Source organism: Carcharodon carcharias, chromosome 16 (assembly GCF_017639515.1).
Source record: "Carcharodon carcharias isolate sCarCar2 chromosome 16, sCarCar2.pri, whole genome shotgun sequence".
In the NCBI taxonomy this organism is placed as follows: domain Eukaryota; kingdom Metazoa; phylum Chordata; class Chondrichthyes; order Lamniformes; family Lamnidae; genus Carcharodon; species Carcharodon carcharias.
This window is the reverse complement of record NC_054482.1, coordinates 85707644-85722252: the sequence shown is the minus strand read 5'-3', so window position 1 is coordinate 85722252 and position 14609 is coordinate 85707644. Positions and strand designations below refer to the sequence as shown.

Here is a 14609-nt window from a genome sequence, read left to right as displayed (position 1 = left end):
GTATGCAGAGGTTCTCGCTACCTCCCATTGATGCTCCTGCAGCCTGGGTGGTCCGTCCACTTTGGTGAGCTGTTGCTTAGCAACTAGTAATAGTAGATGTTTGCTAAGTAATTTGCTTCTTCCTTAGCCAATGGGAATCCGGTCGAGAGGACTTTCCATCAACTCTTTTTGATGGGCTGGAGGCGGGTTTTTCTCTCCAAATGTTGGATGTTTGAGATCAGGGATAGGAGTAAAGATTGAGCTGAAAGAGGGGTTTTCTTTTTTTTTATTCCGTGGTGCTAGAAGGACGCTTAAAAGGGAGCGAGAGAGAGAAAGGAAAAAAAAAGACTACACGTGGATGTAGAGTCGAGATCCTCAAGGATTTCTGCGCGAAATGTTGGAATGGAAATATCAGGCTTTCGCTCAGGAAGAGACTAGGGATTCTCCAGCTGGTTTTCTTGTCACTTTTGGGGGATTATTACTGTTGTTGTTGAGCCGAACGATTTGCGACTGGTTTCCAGCGACATGGCTTCAGTTTCTAACACTCTCCGGAACGATGGAGCTCTACCCCCGAGGTACAGTCACCAAACCCCGGCCGCTTACTCGGATCTGCTGCGGAGACCCAGCTACTGCCACGCTGCTTTTGCATTGAAACAGATCTCCAAGGTGCAGAAAAAAACCGAATATTCTTAATTGTTAAGTTTCTCCCTTGCAATAGAAAACATAATAAATAATACAACAATGACACAAGAGGTCAGCAGGGCTCCTGGTAAAGTTGATAAGAGTAATATCGAGCTGGCATCTCTTCTAATTCAAACGCTTCATGTGAGATTTATTCTCTTATTTTAGAAACAGCACGCCCCCCAGCCAAAGGAAGTGTGGTCGGATGAATGAAATTAACGATAGGAAAAGTTGTCAATATTTTCAGAAACTGCGTTCTCTCTAGAGGCGGGATAGGTTTATTGACTGAGTGTGTCTCCAGTTAACAGGCAGTGCAGATGTTGGTGAAGACGGTGCCTGGGGTTTATGAGTGGGGTGTGTTTATTACATTATGTGTGTGTGTGTGTGTATGTGTGTATGGAGTGTGTACGTGTGAGGAAGTCTACACAGGTGTGCATGTGCCTCTATGTGTGCCTCCAGCCTGTGAATTTCCTTGTGTGTAATTGACCTGGACATTGCGATGTTGCGGGTCCTGAGAGCTGTTTTTTTATATTATTATCTGGCAGTGTGATCGCTGAACTTGAGGAAACCTTGGAACCGTGTCAGCGTTTTTGATTGACCTAAGTGGAGGCTGTTACTCGGGGAAATGGATAACAATCTGTGGTGGGATGAGAGCAAGTTTCTTACTGGGGAAAGGGGGCAGTGAAGGAAGGAGAAGCGAAAAGGCAGATTGTAGAGGAACCTGACAATTCTGAAGAGCGAGACATGGCTCGAGCCAATGAGCATTTGATGAGTTGACGGAAGGAGCAGCAAAGATGTCACAGAAGAGGAAGCATGAGAAAATGTCCTAGAGTCAAAGGCAGAATGGCAATAAAAATGAAAGGATAAACGGGCAGAAGTGAGTGAGGGGCGAAGGGGGGAGGACAGAAGGAAAACAAAAAAAACTAACTAAAAGTTACAAGAAGAGTGGAAACGATGTAACAATTCAAAATAAATAATGAGTAAATAGTGACTAAAACTACTGGAGTGTGAGGTTAGAGTGAGAAAAATGAAGATAGGTAAATGAGGGTATGAAAGGAAGAGAGGGAATGAACGAGAACCATGGAATAAGAGGAAATGGGAGAATTGAAAGGAGATGGTGAATGGAAAATTGGAATGTGAGGGGAAGCATTGAAGGAGAAGGAAACTGAGAACACAAGGAAAAGATCAGCAGTATGAAATAATCAATTATAGAAGGAAGAAATGAAATGAAGAATGCAAGAGGCATAAGGGTGATAGGGTGTGAATTGTACTGAAAGGAGTTATGTTTCTCCCCAGTGTCTACTTTGTATGTGCCACTGACATTTATATCTTATTCCCCTTAACATTGTTTTCTTTCATTATTTACTAAGCAGATCTCCCTATTTCTAATTGCTATTTAAATCAACTCCCTTGCTCCATATTTATGTCAATTATCTTTCCTAATGCTTTCCTTCATTGCTCTTTGCCTTTTTCTGTCTGCTCTTCTTTGCTCAATCATGTTCTGCTTTTTCCCTCATTATCTTTGCCATTTCTCCTCTCGCTTTCTCTGTACCTGACTGCCCCTCCCCTTGCTCACTTTCCAATATCTCTCTACCTTCCTTTCTTTCCTGTATCCTTGTTTACATTATCTTCTCTTTTCCTTCTTTCTGTCACTCTCTCAGTATCCTTGCTTTCCATTTACAAATTCCTTCTCCTTTTTGCCCTTCCTCCTGCCTTTCTTCCCCTGTCTCATTTGCCCTTACATTTCCTAAGCTAATGTTACTTTTTCTCTCCCTTCATTTCACCACCTCCTCATAATTTTTCTCTTTCCCCTCTCCTTCCTTTCCCTCCCCCATTCCTCTCTTTTTGTTTTCCTTTCTCTGTACCCATCTCAGCTCTTTTTGAAGCCCATTCCCTGTCCTTCCCCTCCCAATGTCACTTCATCCTTTGCCATTCCCTCACTCCCTACAGCCATTCTAATCTTCTTTCTTTTTCTGCTTCCTTTCTTCATTTCCTCTTTCCTTCGCCCAGTGAACCCCCATGATCTGACACTGCTCTTGTCTTTTTTTTCCCTAGGGGAAGGCAGAGGGGCGGCGAGCTCCACTATGGCTGCGAGCCCATTTCCAGTCCCTGCTGTTCAGGTTGGGTTGCAGCATCCAGCGGCACTGTGGCAAGTTCCTCTTCATCGGGCTTTTGGTTTTTGGAGCTTTTGCTGTTGGCTTGAGAGTTGCCAGCATTGAGACTGACATTGAGCAGCTTTGGGTGGAAGGTAAGTCAAAGCTAAAACTGGCAAACAAATACAGTAAAAAGAAACAAATACCAGTGCAAATAGACTGACAGCATTCCAATATTTGGAAACCCTCAGCAAGTGGCTCAGCCTGACTCCAGTCAGCCCTTACTTTCACCATTATCTTTTCTGTATTCAATTTTTTCGTGTTCAATTTTCTTTTAATCCAAACGTATCTAAACTTCACAGTATTTACATTGTATTTTATCAGAAATACATTATTTTGTTTGCAGCATTCCTCTGCTTTCCTTCAGCATTTTATGCATTTTCCTCTAGCCTTCTGATTCTTCCATTCTGCTTTTGCCTCCTCTTTTTGCTTAACCTTCTTATTGAATACCTTAAAATGATAGTTTACAATATGTAGTTTTCCTCATCTAATTATCCATCCAGAACATGTTGGCAGCTTCTTTCTCACTATAAATCCCTTGAGATACCTAGCCCAGCTTCACCTATCCTCTTGCCCCATCCTAGTGTCAAACTCAATTACACAAAGATGAAGTTTGCAGAACCAGTTACATCACCAATACACATTCAGACTGGTTCTTCATTTCACTGCTGGTATTGCCATGATCAATGGTAATCTTTACTTGTAGACATATTTCCTTGATTGTTTATGGGAAGGCAGGTAATACTTCAGGCTTTTGCATGGTTCTGGTTGAGTTAAAACAAAGTTTTATGTATTTTGGTTGGAAGTACAGATGAGTTGAGGAGAACCAGCTCATGCAAGATTTACATTCACAAGCAAATTGTTTTTATTGATTTGCACACAGAAGCAGAGAATTCTTGATATCTATGCTACATCGGTGAATGAGCTCAGTTTACTCTTCACGTTTAAACAGCACTGCATAAAAAGCCTGGGCTGTGAACTTGTCCAGGATTTCTTCAGGTTAGAAGAACCACAGGGGGGAGGAAGGGAGTAAATTAGAGGTTATCTAAAAATCTGAGGATGTAAATGTGCAAGGGCCCATAAAATGTTTTTCTAACTGGTTTGCTACTAAAGATTCCATCTGTTGTCACTCCCACCGTTATTCCAGGTTGTGGGAGTACTCCAGATGGTGTCCTTGTTGCAGCTGTGCAAGGAGTTGAATGCAAGGCAACAAGTGACATCAAAATGGCAGAGAATGGTGAACAAATAATCAGAAATATAAAAACTTTTCTCTTGTATTTTGAATATTTTTCTTCCCTGGTCTCATTGAGGGGAAATAGACGTTTTTCACCAGCTACATGACAAGTAATCTCTTCAAATCCTGTTTCTGTCAATCTTGTATCAATGCAGACATTAAACTTGCCTTCAAATCTTAAGCAGAATTTTGCTGCTCCGGGAAAGTAATTCTTGTTAACGGGGCATTCTCATCTGGTACATTGTGTCACTGGGAGGTTTGACAGATCAGTGAACAAGAAGGTGGTATAATAAACCATACAATCCCAATGGTAATGCATTGTATATCACACCGGGTGTTATTAATTTATTATTGTTAATCTTAGTTTTAAAGAAGCCAACTTTAAAAAAAATGTCTACCACAATACCACATAAAAGAGTGGCATGTTAGTTTTCACGGCAGTTTATTGAAATGAGTGGATTAGTCTAAAATTGCTAGTTTGGGAACAATTTTATCATCAATCTACAGGTAACTAACATTTAACACTGAGACACACTGTTTCTCTCGGGTAACCTGAGAAAATGATTTTCGTTAAATTTCAGAAGCTTGAGTGTTTTTTTCAGAAATAGGATTTCAGGCTTTCTAAAGACAATAAACATTTGTTAGTTCATTACATTCTTAAAATGAAAATTAAATTGCAATTCTTAACTCAAAAATTTGGGGAAAATTAGATACAGAAATACAATTTTGCCCCTCAAAGGGTTAAATGTGTTTTGAAACAGCCATGTTCATCTTGTGTAGCATTAAGCTTCCAAACTTCATTTACAATAACATAGTCATCTACTGGTAGAAATGTAGCATAGCTTTAGACAGCAGTAGTGAGTGGTTTATTGCAGGCTCTGCTTGCAGCCGTTTCAAGTTGTAAAATGCATCTAATTTGTCTAGTTTTTAACTGTGAAGCTACTTGTGTGTCCCTTTTCAGTCTCTTAACTCCCTTTCCTATTTTTCCGGTCTCTCCCACACTGTGCTGTTTTTATTTTAACATTTGTATGCTAATTGCTACCTTTGACTGAGTTTTTTTTCTCTCCAGGACTTTCTCTCTTCCCTTCCTGTGTGCTGTGCTTCCTGATACTCCCCCACCTCTCTCTCTTTTTCAGACAGTTCAGGGCCATGTGTTCAATTCAGTTTTCACACTCCAACCCTTTCCAAGCCCTGCTTCCCACTCCCCCCAACCCCCCCAGTGAAAAAAAGTTCTGCTGTTTTGCTCCCAGGAGCAGATGTGGTGTGTGAAATTTACGCCATTTTGAGCTATTGACCCTGCATGGAGTTGTGTATGTATGTATGTGTGTGCGTGTATGCGTGTATGTGTGTGTGTGTGTGTGTGTGTGTGGTCCCAAACTATTCTTGGACTCCATTCAACAATAGAGGGAACCTCTCTTACGAAACCTGAATGCCATTAAAGTTTACCCACCTGTTTGCACACAAGGTTTTCACAGCAGTTGGAAAAAGAAAAAAGAGGAGACTGATGCCTCTCCTAATTCTTTCATCTAGGATTTTTTTTAAAGTTTTTTTTCTAGAAACAACACCACAGGGAAGAGCAGCTGTTCTTACTTTTATGTTCTGAAGCACTGCATCTTTTTTTTTCATTTAATGGGCTGCATTTGCAAGAACTGCACAAACTACAGTAAATACATGTTAACCCTTTGAGGAACATAGTAGATTTTTTTCAGAAATAAAATTAAAGTTTATTTCTTTTGACAATTGAAAAAGTGAAAAAAACTTTTAATTTTTTTTTGCTTTTTATTTCTTGTCACTTCAAAATAGTGAAATGAGTAGATGTGAATAGAAAATGTGGCTATTAGCTTGCCATAACAAATGAACAATTGGGCTTTCTTAATATTAGTGTATTGGATTTTTTAAAATAACAAAGTTCTCTCAAACTCTTCATCAGGAAGGTGTTTAATAAAATTTTAAATTGTGGCTGCTTTTTCAATTGAGATTTATATATTTGTTTATGGTGTTTGGTGATGAATAGCTTTTTTGTTTAAAAAAAAATACTTGGTAGTTGAAAAAATGCAGCAGAGAAATCATAGCTGGCACTGTCAGTGGATGAATTTTGATATATTTGTCTCCCATTCCTGTGTCTCCCATTTTATCAAATACTCCATCAACAACTTGCATTTATGGAACATCAACATAAATGGGTTACTCCTATGTTAAAATAGCAGACAGGAATGTCATGCAGAATTGTTAAGCTTTTGTCTGTTAGTAGCAACATTACTTGGTATGCATGTATGTCAATATCTAGCACTCCTTACTGATTCAAATAGACACAGGTCATGCCAATATTATCAGGGAAATAAAGCTGAATTTTTATTTTTGAGATTGTTATTTTTAAAATGTTTGTCCCATATCATTGGGCTTTTATGACATGGGCCTGATGAATCCTGTAGCTTCTCCCCTGCCCCACCCCTTTCACTTACCTACCCACATCTCCCCAGTGACTCATTCACCTTGCAGTTCTCCTTTTGTGTGGTGTCTGTGTGTAAGCAATGACAATTTCCAAACGAGTAACTTTTTAAAAAAAGATTTTACATTGGATGAAAGGCTTCAGGATACAACAAGATTGATAACTTATCACTCATATTTGATATATTTCATATAATTTTTCAAATTTCTAAATGCTCTACAGAAAATAGAAATAGCTTTGCGGTGGCTTATAATGTTTTGCTGCATTTGAGTTATTTTGGATGTATAGTTGGAAGCAAAATTCTTGTAATGAGAATTATTTGCATTCAGGATGACATTTAGAAAATAGTTAAGTTAAAAGGGAGTGTTTCTATTAAAGTGAACAGATGATCTATTTAGAAAATAAGGAACTATGTTTGCAATGCCATAATCTGTGTCATAACCATGGAGAGCAGTGAACTGCTTCAAAAGGTTAGAGTATAACTTAGCATATATAATATGAGTTAGGAACTATCAATGAAGAAGGATATTAATCAGATTGATTATATAATTGTCATTATGATTTTGTTTGCTCGCTATGTATTAGTTCATGTATTTTAAATTTGAATTGGTGTTTTATCTCATTTTCAGTCTTTGACCTTGTGTAAATTTTCCAGGGTTTTTCCTCAAGTCTTCTCTCTGCATTGTGTCCTGCTAAACTTTTGACTACTTCAGATCATCCTCTGCACGTGCCTCACCATGTAGTCACTATGTAGTGAATACTATAAGAAGCTGAGGATGGCTCTAGAAAGTGGGTCAAACATCTTGGAAGAGTTTGCACACAATGCCAAAGATTGAAGTAAATTGGAATGTCAACTTATGCACAAATTTCAGTAAACCAGTAACTTATTTCAAAAACATATACCTATGTAAATATTTCCAACTGAGCTTTAAAACAACATAGGTAAAGACTTTGATGAGTTGATATTTTGCATTTAAGGAACAGAGGCTTGTTTTGGTGAAGCTAGTTGCCCTTGCAATCCCCCATGGCTTGTTCAAAGAGTTGCTATCTGAATCAGGTTTAAGTGGTTCACCAGCCAGTTTCTCACAAATACTGCACTTTCCTGTTAAGCAGTGTTGAAAGGACTCTGGGCAAATCTTTGAGTTGATTACAATCTGTCTGGAAAGTAACCCGTAGTTTTTGTTGAATACGTGCCCAGGAGACCTCAGTGCATTGTGTATTCCCTTGCAGCATTCACACTGCTGCACAAAGTAAGATTTTTTTTATTGAGGGCAAACATATTAAGAGAATGTTAAGGAGATCTCTTGTCACTTTGGATTCCATGGAGTTTAGTTTTCAATTTTGTTAAATATTTTAAAAATATATGTGGGAACAATGTTTTTTTTGGAAAGACAAGGCCTTATTTTAATTTTAATTACAATTTTACTTTTAGCCATTAGTAATGCCAGAATGATATTATAATGTATGATCCAGTGTGTTCTCAGGTAGAATGGAGGACAAAACATGAAGGGTAAAACATCAGGCAGAGGATTGTTATTACTCAATCATTCATTTTGTAGTTAGAGCTACAAGTTGCATTTTAAAAATAATTAAAGATGTAATCAGGTGATACCATAAACTGCCAGAACAAATTTGGAATGATCGTTTACATACAAACTGAATTGTGCGATGTTTTTTGAACACATTATAATTTTTAAAAATAGAACTATGAGGAGTTTGCAGAAGTATTGTAATTACATCTTTACTGAAACTTCTCCTTTGCTTGAGACTGGTGTCATGGTGGACAGTAAGAGATTGCAATTATGGTAAACTGATGATTTGAATGAGGGTGCTTTTTTAATATCTGATCTGTATTATAACGATATTGGGTTTTATTTCACTATTCTACTGCAAGCAGGATAAAAATTAAAAGCAGAACGTGCCGGAAAGTAACAAGAGGTCCATCAGCATTTCGAAAAAGACACATGATCTTGGAGCATAGCTTGGACGTAGGTTCTTCACTCTGAAAAATGGTCTATACCCAGACGTAAAGCAGTCTTTTTTTTCAGTATTGTCTGTTTTTTATTTCGGGCTTCTTGCATTTGATAATTTTGTTTATAATTTTAAGCTGTAGCTATGATGACAAGTTATAATTGGTAGAGGTCCTATCATGTACACATAATCATAAGAAATGAGGCTATCCAACAGCTCCAAGAAACTGGCAAAGATGTATTGCAAATTTGGATGAGTTACATGTCATAATTCAGCATCAATCTTGGAAACATTCCTAATGCCACTTGACAGATTCTTCCTAATTGGTTTCAACTAAAAGTTCACACACAAATGCATGAGACTTTGTGAAAAGAAAGCTCAATAGTTCAGGCTCTTAATTGCTCAACCTAACCCTTTAGTTTCTTTGCTCGGTTCTAGAGTCGCCATGTTCTGTTCTTATTTTAATCTGAATAAATATTTTCAAAGTATTCAGATGCTCAATGTGCTCTAAAATCCTCGCTAGTTAGCCATTTGAACTGTAATAACAGGCCTCTCTTTATCATCTGTATTTTAATTGACCTTTACCTAATATTTTGCTGTGAATGAGGGAACCAGCAAATAGTTCTCATATAAATATCTTTTCTTAACAGAGTCTCAGGAATTGATTGCAATCTGATTTAGATTCCTGATCATTTTGCAGTCAGTTTTATGCATAAATGCCCTTCAGTTCATTTGATCTCATTCTTGGGGCCTTCTGGGGGTTCCCTGATCTTTGAGCACAGAGAGGAATTTTTGACATAGGTTTCTGAATCACATCTCGCAGTGGGTGTTGAAGGAAGAGAAAGATGGGCTGGAATATGGGTCAAGTCTAGTAACAAGTGACACAAACACTTTTGAGCCTGATGATTGTCATTCCTAGTATGTAACATGACATAATAGAACACAACAGCCCCACCTATCTAATTCTTACGGAATATAGTGCATTACAGTATTTCTTTGATTAGACTAGAATTCTGGCTTCAAACACACTTCTTGGCAACTCATCCAGCTGTTCATTAACCTCTTACTGTGCTAGAAGTTTGATTTCTACAAGATGGAGGTTCACACCATAAAAATCCCCATAGCTCATTATTACCTTGGCAGTCTCACCCAGTGTGGTGCTCTTCTGTCTATGCTTATAGAAGCAACTTAGCATCAAATCTTTGTTGTATGTGATCTGGGAGCGCAAGTACTATTGTACGTGGCCTTGGGGCTACAATTTATTTTAAATCTTGGAACCGGATTTTCGTGGCGTCTTCTGACTCTGTGGACCTTTAAAAATGGCAGGTGGAACCCAGATCTGGAAGCCCTGTATCCATTTCTGACATTCAATTTTTGTTGATTGGGAAAAGGGGTGGGAGTGATTCACACAGACAGGAAACACAAACTCAGCAGGGCCATTTGAACTCAGTGCTGAGTTCGCACAGACATGATTCTGGCTGGTCTAAGGGCCTTAACCCAAAGTGTGGGAGTCACTAATTGATGGAGTAGATGCAAACACTCTTGAAGAGTAGATAAAGTCCATAACTGTCATGATCTGAAGGTTTTTTTTTAAATGCCCTGCTTTTTAGCTTTAAAAAACAGGCTGGAGCTGTCAATGAGACTCTCTGCTGGACTGCTTTGACAGGTATAGGTTAGAAAAAAAAAGCAGCATCTGGTCATGCAGTTTCAATAGTGCGCTTTGTTGACATTTACCCAAGGGTAAATGTCATCATGTCATTATGAATGCTTGGCTTGGTTTCAAAAAATGATAGAATTATCTCAGCTGGAGGTTCTGAGCTTGCAGTTTGATTGTCAGCTTAACAAGGCTGTTGAAGGATTAGCTGCCTTTGTTGTGGCTACTGAATTGAAGTTTGTTTTTACAAGAGATAACCACTTGAGATTTGAAAGCTTTGAATGGATTTCATGAATGGGAGTTTTTATTTCATTTATGAAGTGTGGAGGAGTGGGAATTACATTAGATTGTTAGAAGTCTATTTCTCATTTCCAGGTGGCTCCTGAGGCCTGTCCATGGTGGATACTGGATGAGTGGCTATTGAGGTGGCACAGAGGGCATGAGGGACATGGGAGGTGGGTGGGGAGCATGAATTGGCATGGAGGGTATGAGGGACCATGAGAGTGGATGAGGGAGTGTGAGAGCTAGAGGGCATAACAACTTTTAAAACAACTGCGTGAAGACCCAGAAAATAGAGGTAGGCTGTCTAACCAACCCACCTTGGAACTCACCCGCCCCTGTGCCTGTCTACAATCTGCTCCCAGGGTTGGTGGGTCTGACTGTATCCTGCAGCCATTTCCCACCACCCCCACCACCGGGAGCTACAATCATACGATTCAGGATACTTTTTACTGAGGCAGGTCCAACATTCCTGTCTTGAGCTTCCTGCTCCAGGACCCAAAATCCAGCCCTTAGATTTTAAGCCTCCTCTTCTTCAGTTCTCTGTAAAAAGGCAGGTCTGACTCACAGTGCTATGACCTCCAAGATGGTTAGGGCAAGGAAACAGGTCCCAAGTCTACCCCAGCCAGAATGGGGATCAAAAGCAGTGCTGTTGGCACCATTTTGATCCACACCAAAAGAGCCAACCAGCCCCCACAAGGCGGCCAATTTGCTGTGGCAACATATACTTTCACTTGCATGTTGTAGCCTGGAGCTATAGATAGTAATGGTCAAGGCACCGATTTCTTTCTATCACGTAGCTGACCAGGAATCTCTCTCTTTCTCTTACCACCCGCCATTGGCATAAATTGGAAGGATTTATAAGTTGATAACCGTTAGGCCACATTGTGTACGCACCTTCCTTGGCCATGAAGGCCTGGTGTGGGACTTGAATCCAGAGCTTCTGGCTCAGAGGCAAACGCATCAACAGCGCCACAAGACCTCCTCTATTTCAAACCTATAAGAATGGAATACAATCTATCACCAATGCAAATGTAATGGAATTGACTTCTTAATCAACAGCAAATATACATTTATGTATCAGTTTTAACATAATAAAACATCTCAATGTGCTTCACAGAAGCCTTATAAAATGAAATATGATAGCCACATAAGGAGATATTGGGACAGATGACCAAAGGCTTGGTCAATAAGGTAAGTTTTAAACAGCACCTTGAAGGAGGGAAGAGTAGGGGAGCCATTTAGGAAGGGAATTCAAAACCTTAGGGCCAAGGCAGCTGAAGGCATGGCCAGTGCATTCATAGGGACCACAGTTGGCAGAATTTTGGGATATAACATTTTATTCCATTCTCTGACCTGTGCTTCCTTTGAGCTCAGCTTTCATATTGGAAGTGCAGGATTTCAGCAGAGAAAGAAAGACTGGAGAAGCTGGAATTCTTGGAGCAGGGCAGATTAAATGGAGATTTAATCAAGGTGTTCAAAATGATGAACGATTTTGATAGAGTAACTAATGAGAAACTGGCATCTGATCGGTAACCAGAGGATACAAGTTTAAGATGCTTGGAAAAAAGATCCAGAGGGAAGTTGAGGAGAAATATTTTTACAGAGTTAGTTGTTATGATCTGGGATACACTGTCTGAAAGGATGGTGGAAGCAGATTCAATAGTAACCTTCAAAAGGTAATTGGGTATATACTGTATCAGAAAATAAAATATTTGCAAACCTTTGGGGAAAGAACAGTGGAGGGGGGCAAATTGGATTGCTGTTACAAAAATGATAGGCTGAATATCTCCATTCTGTGCTATATGATATATCCAGAAATCAGGCCTATTTTTGGGCCCAGGCTAGATGTTGCTGAGGTAGCATGCACCAAAACCAAGAGGCCCAAGGACTTCTTAATTAATACATGATAGTATCATCAAGATCTGCTAAATATAAAAATCTATATTAACTGTGAATTACACAGATTTGTGTGTCTAGTTAGTGTAATACAAAGGATGCATCTAGTGTACACAGAAGTCACACTCCACACGTCACTCTGTTTTAATCTTACGTTCTTCTGAATTACAGCTTCAAAATGACAACCACCTGCCAAGCTTCAAAATTCCTTAACTAAACAATTATACGCTGACTGACCTCAGCCTGTGTTTGTTTAAGAATTACACTTTCTGCCCTTAAAGAGACACAGTGCCACCTTAGCACAGTAATACATTGTGCGTTTCATAGCATAACACTCCTTTCCATATGAAGTACTTCATTGAAGTGACTCCGAGCAGCACCCCACACGTGTGTGTATTGACTTCACATTGCTGATTCTCTCTTTTTCCCTTGCTTTTTATTTCTGCCTGTTTCTATCTGTCTCTCTGTCCCTCTTTGTATTTCTTTCACTCTTTGTCTTCTTATCTGGATCTTTCTTTGTCCTGTCTTTTGTTCCTTTTGCTTTCTGTCCCTTTTCTTTTGCCTGCTCTTCCTTTTTGTTTCAATGCCCAAAGGAGCAAACTTTGAAATGAGAAGGCTCAGTAGCCTGAAGGTGCACGGAAGCAGCAGCTAATATCCTAAGCAGCAACCTTGGTGCAGAATGGTTGTATGGCAGTGATAGGTTACCTTAATGTCTATTTTCCTTTTCTGACCAGTGCCAGTGACAGGATTCCTTCTTAGGGTTGAAACTTTCTGAAAAAGGATTCCTTGCTCATTGAATGGAGCTACCAACAAAGAGTGCCTCATATAAACTTAACTATAGATTGTGACTGTCTAAACCATATAGACTGAAACAAGGCCACTTAAAAGGTCAAGAGATAAATTAAGTACCTCAACTCCCAACCAGATAGTTAAAGTTTCAAGTAGTATGGCTACCTAGTACATGGTCATATTTTAAAATTTCTTAATCGTTTTGGTGAATTATTTGTGTATCTCAAGATGAGGGATGTCAATGCTGAGAAACTGAAAATATGATGTTTGTCCTCTTTTCCCCAGAAATGTCAGCAGCATATATTGAGGCAGTCGTAGCATGGGTTAGGTGAAGTGTAAAGAAATATGGTTCCAACAATCATTTAATCCCAACCTCAGAAAAAACTTAGAATGGCATTTAATTTCTCTCTCTTGACACCCATGTGACCTTTGTGACTGAGATTCAGTGATGATTACTGTTCAGTTTAGCTGGAATTCATATTCCAGTTATGCATGCTCTTATCAGGTGAACCTCATTATTACAATATAAAGGTCAATTCAATAATGGTGGACTTGCATTTCAGGAGTACACCTCACTGTAATGGGCAAGTAAGCCCCAATGTCCTATTCAAGGAGCATCAATGATAGCCAGCTGCACATTTAGCAAATCTTTAGAGACATTGCACAGAACATTTAAATGCCTTATTAATTGCCTCATAATTTTAAGAAAACCTACGTAAATTAGTCCTGTGCCGAAACCAGCAATTCATCTTTTTCACCTGTTCACTCTAACCAGCTTTGTGAAATGGAGGTTTCTAGGATTTCCTTCTTTGGTCTTTTGGGGTTTGATTCTAGAGATGTAGATTAGATAAGAATATAGCATTTTGTTTAAAGTTCCTTTTTTTTGCTTCTCGTATAACTTTATCACCTTTCATGCACTACCTGCTGATTATAGTTGCAGCTGCATTATGCCATTTAGGACTCTATTTCCAGGTGCCAAAATTAAGTATGATTGCAGCTGACTACTGCTCAGTGAGGCCTCCTATTGAGGCTGTGGTACTGTTTCCTGTGCTGGATCATCAATGTCCTGCAACTTCTACCAGTCCTTTGCTTTCTCTTTCCCCAACCAGTTGTGGCTGATCCTCTACCTCCCATTTGTTCAATCCTTTGAGGGAACCACTTGGATTGGGAAGACATGGAATCACCCTTTGAGAGAGCTGTTGGAGATTCCATACAGATGACTAGGGAACTGTGTTGAATCAGGCATTTGGCCAACATTTAGGAGTGTAAGCCCATCATCTGGACTATCTCAGCCGATACTCCATTTCAGCAGAGGTTCTAGAACAACGTGGAGAGAATAGTGAAAATAAAAGCATGTCACTTTTAAAATAGTTTTAAGGGCATTTTCATGTCAGGATCAGCATTTGCATAGCAAGAATTTGGCAGATTATGAATATATACTTACAGCCAACCACTTCAGCGTTAGTCCCATTTTCCAGGCAATGTGTGGGTTAGTGGGAGGCACGATTGCATCACATCTGT

The 14609-nt window shown here is 39.3% G+C and overlaps 1 protein-coding gene across 1 annotated transcript in view; it reads left to right on the top strand.

The window, feature by feature from the left end:
* Window positions 1-504: 504 nt before the first annotated feature.
* ptch2 (patched 2) overlaps window positions 505-14609 on the top strand; it is a 117306-nt gene continuing 103201 nt past the window's right edge. Inside the window, exons 1-2 of the mRNA XM_041207825.1 lie at window positions 505-645; window positions 2716-2908. Coding sequence (XP_041063759.1) covers window positions 505-645; window positions 2716-2908 — 334 coding nt within the window. The remainder of the gene's footprint in view (window positions 646-2715; window positions 2909-14609) is intronic.